Below are 18,411 nucleotides of genomic sequence, written 5' to 3' on the forward strand. Positions count from 1 at the left end.
GGGTATAATGAAGGCACCAGGTGAACTTCCCTAGGGAGAGCATTCCACAGACAGGGAGCCACTGCAGAGAAGGCCCTGTTCTCATGTTGCCACCCTCTCAAGGAGGAGGCACACGAAGAAGGGTCTCAGAAGATGATCTCAGGGTCCAGGTACTTCATATGGAAAGAGGCGATCCTTGAGGTACTGTGGTGGTGATGCCACTTTGCTCCTGATACTTTTGGTATAAATTTACTCATTGCTGCTTCCACATTCTATATTGGGCAGTACCTCTTTTGTAATTCCTTCAGAGACAAGTCTCCATGTTTTCCAAACTTCTCTGCACTCTGAAGTTTCTTTTCTAGTTCCACGTCTCCTGGACCCTGAACAAAACATCAAAATCTCAGTTTCGATCCATAATAGCAAATTATAAACATACATGTAATTTTATTAGAGCTTTTTCCCAGGTTGGGGGGAAGGGGGAGAAGAGACAAAACTTTCATGATACTAGACTAGAGGCTCTATTTAAAAACATAACCTCAATAAACGCAAGAAGTTTTTAAGCCATATGGAAAATTTCTGCCATACACTTCCAGTTCCCTATTCAGAGTCCCCTACATGCACCAATGAACACATGGTGCTCTTGAACATCGAAGTTTTCCCATTAGTTTTAATGTAGAGGGAAGCTCTGTATGCACGAAGAAGCTGTTGTACACATGAGTAGTGGGCATCTTTAATAATTAATAATAATAATAATAATAATAATAATAATAATAATGTTTGCAGCCATTTTTTCTGCCCAGAATGCCCAGGAATTGCATTGTGTTGTTAGGGGCAAAAGGAAAGGAAAGGGTTACCAGAAGAAGCGGTGAAGCTAAAAATACAGTTTGGGGGTGGTATAGAGGGGCGAGAACCATTGTGTCACCATAGAAAAGCCCTTGAATTTTGAATAGTGATTTTTTAAAAAGTTATTAATTAAATTTATACCCTGCATTTCCTCTCCAAGGAGTCCAGGGCAACAAACAGATGCACAATTTAGAAACAAAGCAAAAACGCTCTAAAATTGTTAAGGCATTCTAAAAAAAACAACAAATAGTTTATAACATCTAAAAAGCAGTTTCAGTACACCATTCTAAAATCAATTATAGCTAAAACATTATTTCAATCCAATGGTCCTTCTCCTTTTCTCCCACCTAAAAAATCTGGTAGAAAGTTATCATCTGAGAACTTTTTTAGTTCAGCTCTACTCACAATACATGTACATATAAAAGCAGTATACTGCAAGTTAGGGAATGGGAAACTGCCAGCCCTCTACATGTTGTCAGACAACAACTCCCATCATCCCTCACCACGTCATATTGGCTGGGGCTGATGAAAGTTGAAGGTCAACAAAGTTCCACACTGCTAAGGCCAGTTTAAAAATGCTTCAGACAAATTAAAGATATAGGAAAGCAAGACTAGAGCAAACATGGGAAAATCGCTGGGAAGAACAGGTCACCCAAGTTTGGGGGGGGCAGAATTCCTAATGGCAAGTGCTATTCAACAGTTGAGGGACGCGGGTGGTGCTGTGGGTTAAACCACAGAGCCTAGGACTTGCCGGTCAGAAGGTCGGCAGTTCGAATCAGTCCCAGCTCCTGCCAAACTAGCAGTTCAAAAGCACGTCAAAGTGCAAGTAGATAAATAGGTACCGCTCCGGCGGGAAGGTAAACGGTGTTCCCATGTGCTGCTCTGGTTCACCAGAAGCGGCTTAGTCATGCTGGCCACATGACCCGGAAGCTGTACGCCGGCTCCCTCGGCCAACAAAGCGAGATGAGCACCACAACCCCAGAGTCGGTCACGATTAGACCTAATGGTCAGGGGTCCCTTTACCTTTACCTTATTCAACATTTGAACTTTCTGCAGCAGTAGGTGGTCTCCCCCCGAAAGTATAAATAAGAACTAGAGTGTCACTGATACTCTGGGAATTCATGCTTGCATTGCTGAACCTACTCTGATTCATTGGGAGCAAAGTGTCTCATCGGACGCATCCCTAAGGAAACTCTAGGAGCATATCCAAACGTCTTACCCTTTCAGTTGAAAACCCATTGCCAGGATTAAGAAATGATGTCTTCTCTCCATTGGCAGAAGCAAGGGCAAACTCTCTGGATTAAAATAACAACAACATCAACACAACATGCAAAACAAAGCAATTCCTGTATTGTAAGGGGTTGGACTAGATAGATGGCCTTTGGGATCCATTCCAACTCTACAATTCTATGATTCTATGAAATGACCATGGCATTTTTTCATTTATTATGTTCATCAGTGGTTTACAGGCCAGGCTTCAATATGCTGAAAACAATAAACTCTGAATTACATTTTTAAATCAATGTATAAAAACACAGCTACATGAAAAGTACAGTTGCCCAAAGAGCAGAAAATTTGCTTTGAGTATAGGGTGCTAAGAATAAAATATTTGATATATAATACGGTCCACACGCACGATCACTGAAAATGGAATGCGGAGTTTCCCAAAGTCCTGCAGCCAAAGTATAATTCCCTGCACCCACCTGCAAATTAAAATTTGACATACTTGTTCGTACACCCAAAAAGATTTACTTCCACTGCCAAATTACATCTGGTAGACAGTTCTGTGGTTCTTCCACCCAACAGCTGTTGTTGTTTTGGGGGGAATAAGATGGGTCAGAAGTTGCAGGACCCTGGAGAGCTCCAAATGAGCAACTTGCTCCAATGAAGAGTGGAAGCAGACTTCTTAAGCTCCTGCTCCCAACCTCTTTCTCTTTCAGGCTCCACCCTCTTGTGACTAACTGTATAGATTCTTGAAGGGCCAACCCGCTCATCTCCAGATCAGCACTCCTCCTCCATTCCTTGGTGAGCTCCTGCTGGGGGCATTTGGTTCCTGGGGCTCAGCATAAGGTACCCTGAGGACCCATACTGTGACTCTACAGATCCAGGAGGTTTTTCCTGGGACTCGTGTTCCTTGGCCTCAGCTGGTCTAGCTCCTTTGCTGGAAAGTCTGCAGCCTCTGACCCACCCAGGGTCTTGACTGCTGCTGGACCCTGGCGTCATGAAGGATAATGCATATAAAAGCGAAGAAGGACCTGCCTTCTGTGGATCACCTGTTATGTGTTTGCAAGTGAACACAATAATCTGGGAAGCCACCATGAAGCAGTACCAAAGTGCATAGCTGTCAACTTACAGGTTTGAAAATAAGGGATCAGCAGCCAAAATAATGAATTTTCCAAGCACAGGTATGTTCAGCTTCTGAGCCCCTCTGAGCCAAAGGCAGAAAGCCCAGCCAGCAGCCAAACAAAGCCTCAAGCGGTGGTTCCCACAGCGCAGCAACCCGGCAAAGGGGATGCAGCAAGGAAAACCACCATCACCTCTCCGCTGGGAAGCGCTGAGCAAAGGTGAGTCCCCAGGCAACGCAGCTGATTTGATCGGCACAAGGCATGCAAGCTCCACCCCCCAGTCGTTCTTAGACTCCTTATTGGGTGAGCGACACAGCCAAGCAACACAGTTGGAGCCTCCCTCCTCCCTGGCCGGCAGGGAGGGAGGGAGAGGAGCTGCTTCCTTTGAAACCCGGGAAATTTAAGGGACATCATCAATAAGGGACAGCAGCGGGACACAGCGCTGGGATAAGGGACTTTCCCGCCAAATAAGGGATGGTTGACAGCTATGCCAAAGTGCCCATTGGCAATACCCACCCTCTCTAGTATGCCACAACTGCAGCTAGAATTTTGTTAGCTAAGAATTGGAAAACACAAGAAGTCCCAACAGTGGAGGAATGGCAGATGAAGATGATGGACTTTTCGGAGCTAGCCGACCTGACTGGAAGAGTCCGCGACCAGAAGGAGGAGGAGTACCAGGAGGAATGGATGAAATTCAAAGACTATTTAGCTAAATATGCTAAGATAACTTAATTGGAAAAACTTGCAAATACCAGATAGGCCTAGGATTTAAATATGTGATGTTAGAGAATAATATCTTTAAAGTTAAAATGAAAAGGTTGAAAGATGTTAAGTGATTAAGTTAATTTTATGAGAAAATTGGTTTTGGAAAACTGTTACAATGAAATATACTGAAATTCAACTAGGGGGATTTGAGGAAGTCACTTAACAATGTTACTAAGATTGGATTAAGTACAGTTAAGATGTATGCATGTATGTATGTTTTAAAATTCTGGAAAATCAATAAAAAAATTTGAAGGGAAAAAAAATACCCACCCTCTCTTGGGTGAATGGCTATCGGCTGCCATAGACAACAGCTCGCTGTGAATAGCCAAAGCCTGCCTCTGAAGCTCTTCCTTCTTCCGCTCATATTCTACAACCGGGGTCTTTTTCTCAGCCTGCTTTTCTTCCTCCGTCATGTTCTTGCTCATGGTTTTCAGGGCTTGCAAGGAAATGTGTAGCTCGCCCAGGACACCTTGCTGAGAAAATATCGCCTAAAACAGATAGAGGAATACAAAAATCACACTTTTCGATGATTTGTCAAGACAAACTTCTTTACTCAGACTTTGGATTGGGTGGGTGCCTACCCTCTCCCTGCATTAATACACACTGCTGCAACTTGCCTCTGTCACTTTCCCCTAAGCTGTTTTGTGGTTTCGTTTTATGATTCTGTGACTTGTACATTTCTGTAACCCACCCTGGGACCATTCAGAGAAGGGAGGGCTATAAGTACCAAAACAAAACAAAATAAAACAAAACAAAACAAAACTGCCTTCAGCAGTTTCTTAAGGTAACCCATATACTGAGAATCAAAGAGAGAATAATACAGTCATACCTTGGAAGTCAAACGGAATCTGTTCTGGAAGTCTGTTCGACTTCCAAAACGTTCGAAAACCAAAGCGTGGCTTCTGACTGGATGCAGAAAGTTCCTGCAGCCAATCGGAAGCCCCACCGAACGTTCGGCTTCCAAAAATCGTTCGAAAACCGTAACACTCATTCCGGGTTTTGACCATTAAGGAGCCAATTTGTTTGGGAGCCAAGGTGTTCGAGATCCAAGGTACAACTGTATTGGTTTTATGCCATACCTCATGTTCTGCAATGAGCCCCTTCGTCTTTCCCGCATTGAGCAGCTTCTTTTCTTTATTTATTTGTTTATTGAGTTTTGAAAAGGCATTGTTCAGCTTCCCTCGTTCGATTTCCATTTTTAATTCAACATAGGACACGATTTCACAGCGAACAGCCTGCAGAATATGGGATACATGTTCAGAAATGACGGTAACCAACAAAACAAGCAGGTTAAGGGGGGTATTATGGAGAGGATATGGTGGAAACAAGACAGGTTCTACCCCGACCATCTTCCAGGGAAATCAATTTATTGTTTTTATATCCCAGCTTTCCTCCCCCAAGGAGATCAAGAAGAAGAAGGAGAAGAATTTGGATTTGATATCCCGCTTTATCACTACCCGAAGGAGTCTCAAAACGGCTAACAATCTCCTTTCCCTTCCTCCCCCACAACAAACACTCTGTGAGGTGAGTGAGGCTGAGAGACTTCAGAGAAGTGTGACTGGCCCAAGGTCACCCAGCAGCTGCATGTGGAGGAGCGGAGATGCGAACCCAGTTCACCAGATTACGAGTCTATTGCTCTTAACCACTACACCACACTGGCATGCATGGTTTTCCCCCTACTCACTTAATCCCTGTGAGGTAGTTTAGGCTGAGAGGCCTAAAGGTCACCCAGTGAGCTTCCTGGCCAAGTGGGGAACTAAACCCTGGTCTCCCAGGTCCAACAGTTTAATCACCAGACTGGCTCTCTAATCTCTCAGTCCTAGAGGACAGATAGGACTGAGAATACAAAGACATTCAGAGAAGTCCACTGCACATTTAGCCAGTGCATGGGGGACAGAGTGGGACCATGCCTACGAGGTCCACACAACGACACCCATGGCCATCCTGTGAGGCTTATAATCAGCCTCTATCTTGAACCCGGGTCTCTCTGGACCAAGCTGATAACTAGCTCCCACATCACACCAGCTCCGTCAAAAAGGCCTTTAGAGCATCACACCTAACAAAAAAATATTCCCAAGTGGCTTCTCTGTGATTAAAATGACTCTTGGTCTCCCAGGTACATTTTCTCACCTCCCATCTCTCGCGAACGTCTTTGCTCTTTTCCTCCACCGCTGCCTTTTCACAAGCGGGCAAAATGTCTTTCAATTGTTCTGCTGCTCTCAAAAACCTGCGGAGGATGTTGGTATCCAAGATGCTAAAAGCTTCCTGCAAGAAGGGGAAGGCAGGGGGATATAGCCTAAGATTATAGAATAATAATAAAAACACACTACCTGTCTAAAAATAGATGAGTGCCATGCTGGGGGGAGCCAAAGTGGTATGCTCTATAACACCTGTCAGTCCGTCTGGATAGCCAATGGTCAGGGATGGTGGGACTGGTAGCCTGGCCTCTTGAAGGGGCCCCTTTCCCAGCTGGCAGTATTACAGAGCTATACAGAGCTGTGCTGGGATTGAATGGCAAAGGAACCGATTTTGAAGGAGTTCACTGAGCCCATCGCTGGGGGACAAAGAGCCCAATCTTACCCAGCACCACTGTTTGTGGCCCGTTCCTCAAGCCCAACATCACCAAACAGCATATTCAGTCAATGAACTCCTACTACAGTTCTCTAACATGGAAGGCGCCATTTTAATTTCGCTTCCACAGAGCCCTCAACTTAGCATGGACCCAGAGCATTGTGGGAGGCAAGTTAAAATGGCGCCTCCAAGCTACCTAGTGCTGATAAAAATGTTAGTTCACTAAGGCCCACTCATTTAAGGAGGCTTTGCCCTACCTTGTTTACCACTTGAGACAATAAGGCCATCACTACTACAACTAGGGTTAGAGAAGAATTTTGCCTGGCCTGTATTTTTAATTGGGCCAACCAAATTCACACCTCCTGGACTAAGATATGGATCAGAACGCAATTACCGTATTTTTCGCTCCATAGGACGCACCGGCCCATAGGACGCATCAAGTTTTTTGGGGGGGAAATAAAGGAAAAAAATTTTATTCCCCCCCCAGGCGCTTGTGGTGCCGGCAGCGGGGAGAAGCGCTCTTCTCCCCGCAGCCCGCCTTCAGACCAGGTCCGGGGACAGCAGGAAGACACGCTGCGCCTCCCAGCTGTCGCCGGAGCTTGTGGGGCAGGCAGCGGGGAGAAGCGCTCTTCTCCCTGCCGCCCGCCTTCAGACCAGGTCCGGGGACAGCGGGAAGACGCGCTGCGCCTCCCCCCTGTCCCCGGAGCTTGCGAGGCAGGCAGCGGGGAGAAGCGCTCTTCTCCCCACCGCCCGCCTTGAGATCAGGTCCGGGGACAGCAGGAAGACGCGCTGCGCCTCCCCACTGTCCCCGGAGCTTGCGAGGCAGGCAGCGGGGAGAAGCACTCTTCTCCCCACCACCCACCTTGAGATCAGGTCCGGGGACAGCGGGAAGACGCGCTGCGCCTCCCAGCTGTCCCCGGAGCTTGTGGGGTAGGCAGCGGGGAGAAGCGCTCTTCTCCCTGCCGCCCGCCCTCAGACCAGGTCCGGGGACAGCGGGGAGACGCGCTGCGCCTCCCCACTGTTCCCGGAGCTTGCGGGGCAGGCAGCGGGGAGAAGCGCTCTTCTCCCCGCCGCCCGCTTTGAGATCAGGTCCGGGGACAGCGGGAAGACGCGCTGCGCCTCCCCGCTGTCCCCGGAGCTTGCGAGGCAGGCAGCGGGGAGAAGCGCTCTTCTCCCCGCAGCCCGCCTTCAGACCAGGTCCGGGGACAGCGGGGAGACGCGCTGCGCCTCCCCACTGTCCCCGGAGCTTGCAGGGCTGGCGGCGGGGTCTCCCCTCTCACTCTGCAGGCTTCAGCGAAAGCCTGCATTCGCCCTATAGGACGCACACACATTTCCCCTTCATTTTTGGAGGGGAAAAAGTGCGTCCTATAGAGCGAAAAATACGGTACACTTTCAGATTTTGCCCTTCTCCAAATTTTGTGATACATGCCAAAATGCATTTTAATATTGTGTATTTTGGAACAAAATGCTTTTAGAAATGCATACGTTGAGATAAAATACATATTTAAATACAGCATTTTGTACAGATTTTTTTCAGTGGACGCATTAATGTGGAAATAGAATACAACAGTCTTACAAACAAACACGCGTGAAACTGACATGAACTGGAAAGGATCCATCTCCATCCATCCCTAAACACAGGATGAATTATGCAGTCATCAGTAACGGATTGCCTCACCTCATGTTTCAAAACTGGTCCCTCGGGCCTGGCCTTTTGGCCAAGGATTTGCATAGCTTTTAAAATAGATGCTTCAAGCTCCTTGTGAGCATCTTCAAAATTTAGCTTAACCTCTTCTTCTGATAAAGACTCATCCGGAGATAGTGAACCGGCATCAAGAATCTAGGAAATAAAAAAAGGCGGGAAAAGAGGAAAACAATAACTTTTCTTCACATTTTCCAGTAAAAAATGTTTTTTTGAGGAAACTGTCTTTCCCAATAAGTTAAGGCAGGATGATTTGCTCACTCCCTCAGTAGTCAAGGCCCGAAAGCTTCTTCTGTTGATGTGATCTCTGAAGGGGTTCAAACCCACTTCAAAAAGAAAATAGATTGGGATATAGGGCAGCATCCTGTAAAAAGGCTGGCTGAGTTCAGATGCATATAGAGGCTATGCGTGGCCTCGATTCAGGATCACACACCCCTGTCTCACTGACTTGACGAACCTCTCCTGAACCTGGGTTTAGTGGAATCCATGGACTGGCCATAGGTTCACAATGGGCCTAGAAACTTAAATGTGTTTAGGCCTGAACCGCATTATCATAAGAGCATAAGAACTGCCCTGCTGGTTCAGACCAAGGGACCATCATGCTCACCAATTTGCTGGCATAGTACCCAACCAAATCCCTACGGAGAACCCACAAAGAGCACACGAGCGCAACAGTACTTCTCATGTGCTGTAGTGACTGGCATAACACCTAAGAACTTGAAAGGTGCGTTTAGAACTCATGACTTGGAGCCACGAGCAACTTCAGAGGTCAAGCCTAAACTCATCTGCCACTGCAGCATCAATGCAAACGTATCTGTGGGGCCCAAAAGCAGGACTGGTCTGCCCAGAAGATGGAGGGGACCCCACTCTCCCGCTCCCATTGTGCACAGCCACTGCACATTCATAGACTTTTGAACCACCGAACTGGAAAAACAAGGGCTCTTAAGAACCTCCTCTGAGCTGTCCACTGCAGGGTCCTCTGGTTCTGCTGTTGTGGGAGAATCCATTTTTCCATTACTGCCAGCTGCCAGTTTCACCTCTTCTTCCTCTTGCATTCCCAGCAATCTCATCTCCTAGGGACATCAAACGTCATTTGTTATAACCCCCCAATTATTCAATTTCTACCAAACACCAATTAATGACTGGTGTTATCACTAATTCTGATAAAAATTAAAATCCTAGGTTGAGTCTCACCCTAAAATTTATCAGAACATTTGATTCTGTTTTATTTGTTTAGGTCTTAACGGAGACCATGGTTTTCTCTCCAAAACTGGTGTCAAATTAGTATAGCAAGGGAGAAGTGGGGAACCTCTAACCCGCCAGATATTGCTGAACTACAACTCCCATCAGCCCTAACAAGTGTGGCCAATGGCCAGGGGTGATGGGAGTTGTAGTTCAGCAAAACTTCTGGAGGGCAAAAGGATCCCCACGGCTGCCTTAAAAAGAACTATCATATTAAGAACGTTCACTGTTCTTATCTTGTATGAGTTTGGACCTTCCATGGGACTGTCACAGATAAACTGTAGCTTTGTGCACATCAAGGTTCTTTACTAATTTACAAAAAAAAATCTGCTAAGGATTAACACCTCGTGCATCTGAGGAAGTGTGCTCTGGTCCATGAAAACCTATGTTACAATAAATCTTTTAGCCTAAATATTCCATGTTGCATTTTTATGCTTAACGATACCATTAAGCTAACAGCAACTCCACAAGGCTTTTAAAAAATATCTGCGACAACTCACAAACTGTGTTTTCTTTATAAGCTTTGCCCATTTTCTGTTCAGTTTCTTCAGCTCACTGGAAACGGCTGAACCCACTTCCTCGTTGCAGGATTCGATCAAAAAGTTCCCTGCTTCGTTGACAGATCCGTGCCGGGAGTTCCAGGCAGCCAACACTTCTGTGGGAACCTAGTACACAACACAACCCAATGCAACACAAGACAGTAGGCCCGCATCTCACACGCATTTGTCGTGGGCAATTTCAACCACACACACTTGGCTACATCTCCTTATACCAGCCTCTCTCTCTTCCTCTCTTCCGCCTTTCCACAAACATGTGCCTTCCCTGGGCAAGTCCTGCTCAGCATAGTAGCTTTGGGAGTGACGGAGATGGTTTTGCAAGAACTCACAAGGCAATCCAGCTGCCCGCGAGATCTCTCAGGAGCATACCCGCTGCTCCCACCTGCCAATGGTGCCCTCACCGTGATCAACTCCCACCCGGAAACCTATGTCCCCACTGTGGAAGGACATGTGGATCCAGAATTGGCCTCCATAGTCACTTATGGACTCACTGTTAAAACCATGTTTATGGAAGACAATCTTACTCAGCTACGAGTGATCACCCAAGAAAGAAGAAGAACCTTGCAGGGTTCACCAAACAGGACTTGCCTGGGAAGAAAGGCAGAGAGCTTGAAAGCTACTTTGGGGCCAGGTCTACTTGTGGCTTCCAGATTTCCTCTGACCTCTGAGCCTTCCCCTTAGTAAAGGTAAAGGGACCCCTGACCATTAGGTCCAGTTGTGACCGACTCTGGGGTTGCGGCGCTCATGTCGCTTTATTGGCCGAGGGAGCCAGTGTACAGCTTCCGGGTCATGTGGCCAGCATGACTTAAGCTGCTTCTGGTGAACCAGAGCAGCACACGGAAACACCGTTTACCTTCCCACCGGAGCGGTACCTATTTATCTACTTGCACTTTGACGTGCTTTTGAACTGCTAGGTTGGCAGGAGCAGGGACCGAGCAACGGGAGCTCACCCCGTCGTGGGGATTCGAACCGCCGACCTTCTGATCGGCAAGTCCTAAGCTCTGTGGTTTAACCCACAGCGCCACCCGCATCCCTGTGAGCCTTCCCCTTACCAGCTGCCTCATAGAATGCAGCTGGCTAACCTTGGAGTGGCTTTCTCTTCCTCCCATAGAGTTGGACTTAAACACATTTCCCACCTACAGCTCAGAAGGCAATTTCTGTGTATACATGTGAGCCTTTGAACCAAACCACTGCGTATAACATTGAGTTGGCTGTCCGTCACATCTGGTGCTCACAATACTTCCCCAACCAATCGACCGTAAGAGTCAGGAAGAAATGCGAACATACATTCGGAGGGTGCTTTTTCCGCGTGTCTTCCAGCCAAGTCTGCAGCAAGTGGATGTTCTCTGTATAGGTGTCCCAGGACAACAAAATCTTCCGCAAGGTCGCGTTCACGTTGTCAATGTACTCGTTGCATCTGGAAACCTGAGATTCTACCATCTTAAATAATTTACTTGCATCCTCGGGATCAGCTCCTAGAATGTTAAATAACGATGCTGTCATTACCTATCGCTACAGTACTTGCAGGACTGCCTTTGCCCAGATACGCCAACTCGACTGCTTCAATCTGCAGAACTGGCACATAATAACTGCTGCATAATATTTGTTCCAAAATCAATTTTTGGAACTTTGGAACTCCCTACCTATTGACATCAGACAGGGGCCTTTGGTGTGCTTTTTTCGGGAATTGCTTACATTCTTTTTTTTAGGCAAGTTTATCCAGACATGTAGAAGGAACTTGTGCTTTATTTTTCAGCTATTGTTGATTTTAACCATCTTTTAAATCATTTTAATACCTGTCTTTAGCTGGTTTTTTAATAATAGTTTTAATTTTATATTGATGTAAACCACTTAGAGAGGTGCGTTGGTTTACAACTGAGCAATATAAAAAAAAAATCTTAAAATAAAAAGAAATTACAGCAGAGCAACGAGACTGGTTCTGACCCTGGTTCATTATCACAAAATGCCATGATGTGAGTCACCATTATGCCCTTTTTACAGATGGGAGAACTAAAAATGGAAGAGAGCAACTTGGCAAAGCCAGGATCTGCTCAGTGAATACTAGGCCTAAGATTTCAACAATACAAGATGATAGGAGTCTAGATTTACGCTTTTGAGGTCTTACCCAGATTAGAAGTGGTCATGATCTTGTCCTGTTTCTCTTTACATACTCGAAATGTGGTTTCCAGTTGACTAAGAAATCCCTTTTCTCCAATAAAACCCTGCCCACACAAACAAACAAAAATAAGCAAAAAGATGGATTAATTTGAAAAATGCTTTCTGGTACAGAGATTTGGAGATGATCGAGTTTGCGATTTAAAAAATAAACAAACCATTATTTTATCTCTTTTTAAAAAATTACTGAAGCGCACCTTACTGGCTCAATTATTTTACGCTGCATCTCCTTTGGATAATTGCTTTTTCAATGCAGAGGGAGAGTTTGGAGGATTGGCTGTTAATTGTCACCTTCGTTTGTTGATTATTATTGCATGGATTGTTATACATTTTACAGATACTGTTGCATTTGTACATATGCCACGATGGCAATTGGTGAAATAAAATAAGAGAATAATGGAATATTTTGGTTCCTAGTTGGAAGAAAAATCCAACTAGAAACCAAAATATTTTCATATTAGTTTGGCATCCCCTCGCTCTTCTCTATCATATTACCTATTTTATGCATTACAACGGTCACGTTGAGTCTTATCATCATGAAGGATGCGGTATTTACACCCCACCTCAGACATGTCAGTCATGCAGGCTTCCTGCCTAAAAGGTACAGTGACTGATATATAAACAGTGATGTGCTTTCAACGCTTGCTAAAAACAAAACAAAACTTGTTTTCCCAGGATTCTGCTGACCACTGATAGCAGCGGTCACTTCATTCTTTGTGAGACTGCAGCTGTTTCTAAAGCTCTGAAGCAGAAGTGAGAACCCTTTCCTCAGCCCAAGCACCGCATTCCCTTCCAGACAATCTCCTGAGGCCCCTGTGCCAGTGATGGCTGTGGCCAAAGCCAAAAGTACCTGCAGCAGACCATGTAAATTTTACCTTTCTGCGGGAGACAAGTTTTGACACACACAGACTCGCTCGCCCCTCCCTTATCCTCCCTCGAAATAAGCAACAGGCATTATCAGAATCCAGGAACAGATTTCAGCTGGGCAAAAATTCTTGGGTGTAAGGAATGTCTCTGGGATGTAATTTTGAGGGGTTCCGACAGCAAGGCCTAAGCGGGAGCATTTGGCCCCAAGGCCTGAAGTTCTCCACCCTTGCTTTAGGTAGGTAGGTAGGTAGGTAGGTGGGCAGGTTGGTCTGCAGTAGTCGAAACAAAGTAAAAAAAATTCATTCCAGTAGCACCTTAAGAGACCAACTAAGTTTGTTATTGGTATGAGCTTTCGTGTGCATGCATACTTCTTCAGATACAGTGGTACTTCGGGTTACATACACTTCAGGTTACATACGCTTCAAGTTACAGACTCCACTAACCCAGAAATATTACCTCGGGTTAAGAACTTTGCTTCAAGATGAGAACAGAAATCATGCAGTGGCGGCGCAGCGGCAGCAGGAGGCCCCATTAGCTAAAGTGGTGCTTCAGGTTAAGAACAGTTTCAGGTTAAGAACGGACCTCTGGAACAAATTAAGTACGTAACCAGAGGTACCACTGTACATTGAAACAGAAGTAACCAGACCCTTATATATAGTGAGAGGGTAAGGAGGGGTATTACTCAGAAGGGTGGTGGGAGATGGGTGATAAGTAGCTGTCTTATTATGAAAGAATTTCAGAAATAGACTGGAAAGAGAAGTTGCTGAATTGCAACTTATTACCAAACTTAAGGGGGGCCACTAGGTGGCGCATCGGAAGATGGCTGACAATAACATCTCTCCGACCCACACGAGGTAATTTGGAGGCTATGATGGGGGTAATTAGCCTCCTTAACCCCCCCAGGATGGTGGGGGGGACGGCCCTTGCCTGCTGTGCCCTATACCACCCCCGAACTTAAAAGCATGGAGAGACCTGGTCTGAATAGAGACATTGGATTCTTATCTCATTATACATGATAAAGCAATTTTCAGCCATCTCACCCCTTGCTTTTTCCTGTGAGACCTATTGCAGTCGTTAACAGTCGTCAACAGGTTTACCACACCTATCAGCCAGTCACCCATCTCCCACCACCCTTCTGAGTAATACCCCTCCCCACCCTCTCACTATATATAACGGTCTGGTGACTTCTGTTTCAGTGTATCTGAAGAAGTGTGCATGCACACGAAAGCTCATACCAATAACAAACTTTGTTGGTCTCTAAGGTGCTACTGGAAGGATTTTTTTTATTTTGTTAAAAATATTTTAAATCAGAGAGGAGGGCCGCTTTGGGCCAGGGCAGCAGATCTGAAAGCAGCCAGCCCACCTGCCAAATCACATGATGTTTCATGATATCGGGGCATCTGATGATGTCAGGTATAATAATAATAATAATAATAATAATAATAATAATAATAATAATAATTTATTTATACCCCACCCATCTGGCTGGGTTTCCTCAGCCACTCTGGGTGGCTTCCAATAAAACACTAAAATACAATAACCTATTAAACATTAAAAGCTTCCCTAAACAGGGCTGCCTTCAGATGTCTTCTGAAAGTCTGGTAGTTGTTTTTCTCTTTGACACCTGGTGGGAGGGCGTTCCACTACCAAGAAGGCCCTCTGCCTGGTTCCCTGTAACTTGGCTTCTCGCAGTGAGGGAACCGCCAGAAGGCCCTCGGCGCTGGACCTCAGTGTCCGGGCAGAACGGGTACGGAGAAACTTCAAGCCACAGCTTCAGAGGGTGAATTGGATTCTTCCTTTGCAGCTGCAGCTTGAATTTAGTGCCCCCTTAAGGCTCTCATGATTCCCTCTGCAGCCACAGCTTCAATTTGGTACTTTTTGAATTCAAACCATGGCTGCAATTCTAGAAAGCTTTTATACCCTTCTGAACAAATAGGACAAATCCATTCAAAACTCTGGCAGGTGGTTTGATACAGAGTGCTGAGGAGAGAGCCACACACCCCCACATCACCCCTCAATAAATGCTTTGGCACATCAAATTGCTGTCAGGGTTTAAACCTTGCAAAAAAATTGCCTAGACTTCCTTCTTGGAGGAGGGAATATGGTTGTTTCCCCCGCAACCAGCCTTCTGATAGCAAATTGCAGTTTTGCAGTGACATCTGCTGGATGCCCAGACCACATCATAATGATGCCTGCAAAAAAACTTCTTTGTTTAGGCAGCCGTACCCAGACACAAAATTTTGTTATGTATATTTGTTTTTAAATTCTGTTGATTTATCTGTATTTGAATAATTTTTATTACGTCTACTTGCTTTCAAAGTTTGTTAAATTAAATGGTGCTTTCATATACACATACACTTTATGTACACCATTTAGAGGTTTATTTGTTTTATTAAGCAGGCTACACATTTTGTCAAATAAATAAATGTACCATTTTTATTCCAGCCTGAAAGCTGTTGAATTCGACAACTGAGGCTTCAAAAAGCTGGGCAGCTGCACTATCTAATGGGCATAGAATACTTCTTAGCCCCATTTTGCAGATGAAGGCAGGGAAGGACTGAGGCTTAGCCTTTTTGAATGGGAGGACATCCTGATTCGTGCCACAATCTCTTGGCTGCTGTTCTATGAAACTAGCCAGCCAGCAAATGGAAACAGCTTATGATGCTTACATTCCAATCTGACAGCAGCGACTCCACATTCTCCTTCGTCCCATGCTTGATGTGCCAGATGTTAAGCTTAGATACCAGTTCCTTCAAGATAGCCGAGCAGAACAATTGGTGGTACTCCACAAGATTGCTGAAATCTGCAAGCTGGATGCTGCTGAACCTGAAAGGAAATCCAACATCCTGATTAAGAAAGAAGGCAAAAACGGCCAATGCAACCGGCACCATGCAAGAGATGCTCCATTCGTGAGCACCTCCAAAAGTCTGGGTGCCATTTTTTTGTGCCTGGCTGACACTTGAGGATTACTGAAATGTTTGTGCTTTGAAGCCTCAAACTATTTGTTAAGGATAGATGATACATTAAGGAGCTTAACAATAAAGAGTCAAGCGTTTTGAAAACTGAAGTATGGCACCAATATTTTCATTGTCAACAACAAATTAAACATGTATTAACAATTTCTGCTAAGAATGTGATATTAACAATGTGCCATTTACGTGAATTGCGTATTCATTCATGCTTATCAAAATAATAATTAAAAAGTGTTGCTGACCCCCCCAGCAGTGGCAACATTCTGTTATGGCGCCCACAACCCACGTCCCTGAAGCCATTTGGCTCCTAGCTTTTCTATCCCAGTTTCTAACACTGATAGGAATGCGCAATTATATTAATGGGTGGATAACCACAGAGCCTAGGGCTTTCCGATCAGAAGGTCGGCGGCTCGAATCCCCGCGACGGGATGAGCTCCCGTTGCTCGGTCCCCGCTCCTGCCAACCTAGCAGTTTGAAAGCACGTCAAAGTGCAAGTAGATAAATAGGTACGGCTCCAGCGGGAAGGTAAACGGTGTTTCCGTGCGCTGCTCTGGTTCGCCAGAAGCGGCTTAGTCATGCTGGCCACATGACCCGGAAAAACTGTCTGCAGACAAACGGCAGCTCCCTCGGCCAGTAAAGCGAGATGAGCGCCGCAACCCCAGAGTCATCTGCGACTGGACTTGACGGTCAGGGGTCCCTTTACCTTTTAAAGCTGTTCTGCATTTATCTTTGAGGCTGGGGTGTCACAGCTAAAAATTGGCTGCTGTTTCTTTGATGCTAAAAGAACTAAGTCAGCATGAGTCAGCGGCCTACAATGACTCATGCAACCTTTCACCAAATTGTACCTGTATATATAGAGTGGTCAATGTTAGTGTTGGGTGTGGGTTGGTTGGATGGTAGAAAGCTGGTTGTGTTTGGTGTGTGTAAAAAGCTGTCGGTCGTGGTTGGAGTAGAAGACTTTTTAAGAATAAAAGCAGCAATACTCTGCAAGAATACTCTTTCTCAAAGACTCTTTTGTGCCAACTAAGGTCTGAGGACTAGGCAAAGGAGTAAAAAGGAGGTCAGATCCTTTTCTTTTTCAAACACTGACATGGGGAACAGTTACGCTGAATGGCCCGCAGAAAAGTGAAATGCGGACGTTATGGTGCCATGGTAGAGCTCCTGCCTTGCATAAGAATGTAAGAAGAGTAGCTGGATCAGGCCAATGGCCCACCTGGTCCAGAGTCCTGTCCTCACAATGGCCAACCAGATGCCTGTAAGAGATTCTCAAGAACAAGAGCCCTTTCCCCTCCTGTAGTTTCCAGCAACTGAAATTCAGTAGCATGACTGCCTCCAAAGCACAGTGACAATGTCACCTCTTACTTGCCTTTTCTCTAAACTAAAAAGTCCGAATGAGGAAAGCCCCAGATCCCTGGCATCTCCGGACAAAGCTGGGAATTGTTTCCTATTTGAAACCCTGGAGAGACACCACTGGTTTGGGTAGAGCACATTTATAACGCCATCTTTCCTCCAAGGATACATGCTTCTCTCTCTCCCCAGCTAACAACCCTGTGAGGCAGTAGAGGCTGAGAGAAAGTGACTGGCCCAAGGTCACCCAATGGGCTTCATGGAGGAGGGAGGATTTGAACCCAGAATTTGAACCCAGGCTTCCCCAAGTCCCAGTCCAACACTGTAACCACTACACGGCACACTGGCTCTTCAGCTGAAGGCAGCCACCTAGGCTGATAAGAGGAATCTGACAGTGTCTTAATTTAAGAGAGAATATAATGAAAATGCAATACAGATGGTACCTGACCCCGGTCAGACTGGTAAAAATGTATAAAACTGTAGTGATGTCTGTTGGAGATGCAACAATGGGGCAGGAACCTTTCTACTTATGTGGTGGGAGAGCAAAGAAATAGTGGGATTCTGGGAAAATATCTATAACGAATTGAAAAAGATGTTTAGATTTTCATTTGGGGGAAAAATCCAGAATCCTTTCTCCTAGGTATCATGTCAGAGGAAATAAAAAGAACAGTCAGACCAATATTTATGTATGCAACTATGGCAGCAAGGTTATTGATTGCCAAAAATTGGAAAAGCAGCAGCGTCCCAACTAAAACAGACCGGTTATCTAAAATGATGGAATACGTCCATATTGCCGAACTAACAGGGAGGATAAAAGGAGATATGGTACAAAAAATTAATAAGGAGTGGGCTATCGTTAAGGAATACATCAAAAATTACCGTATGTGGAAAAAGTAGAATTTCTGACAGATGTTGAGTGAATCCAGAAAATGATTAGAGTGAAAGGAGAGTAAAGTCAAGATAGAAGAGATTAAAGAAATAATGAAATGTGTTTAAGCTAGTTGAAAAAATAAAGTAGCGTAACAAGAACGGCTGGAAGTCAAGTC

At 45.3% G+C, this 18,411-nt stretch overlaps 1 protein-coding gene across 11 annotated transcripts in view; it reads right to left on the minus strand.

Moving 5' to 3' along the window:
• The window catches only part of SYNE2 (spectrin repeat containing nuclear envelope protein 2), a 256,417-nt gene that overhangs the window by 187,665 nt on the left and 50,341 nt on the right, over positions 1 to 18,411 (minus strand). For all 11 annotated transcript variants that reach the window (XM_083607758.1, XM_083607756.1, XM_083607761.1 and 8 more), the window contains exons 14-24: positions 15,716 to 15,872; positions 12,130 to 12,226; positions 11,292 to 11,479; positions 9,948 to 10,112; positions 9,156 to 9,278; positions 8,182 to 8,343; positions 6,063 to 6,197; positions 5,012 to 5,167; positions 4,203 to 4,420; positions 2,042 to 2,117; positions 268 to 359 (exon numbers count right to left, since the gene is read on the minus strand). In XM_083607758.1, coding sequence (XP_083463884.1) covers positions 268 to 359; positions 2,042 to 2,117; positions 4,203 to 4,420; positions 5,012 to 5,167; positions 6,063 to 6,197; positions 8,182 to 8,343; positions 9,156 to 9,278; positions 9,948 to 10,112; positions 11,292 to 11,479; positions 12,130 to 12,226; positions 15,716 to 15,872 — 1,569 coding nt within the window. The remainder of the gene's footprint in view (positions 1 to 267; positions 360 to 2,041; positions 2,118 to 4,202; positions 4,421 to 5,011; positions 5,168 to 6,062; positions 6,198 to 8,181; positions 8,344 to 9,155; positions 9,279 to 9,947; positions 10,113 to 11,291; positions 11,480 to 12,129; positions 12,227 to 15,715; positions 15,873 to 18,411) is intronic.

Source organism: Podarcis filfolensis (assembly GCF_964270895.1).
Source record: "Podarcis filfolensis genome assembly, chromosome: 1".
Classification (NCBI taxonomy): Eukaryota; Metazoa; Chordata; class Lepidosauria; order Squamata; family Lacertidae; genus Podarcis; species Podarcis filfolensis.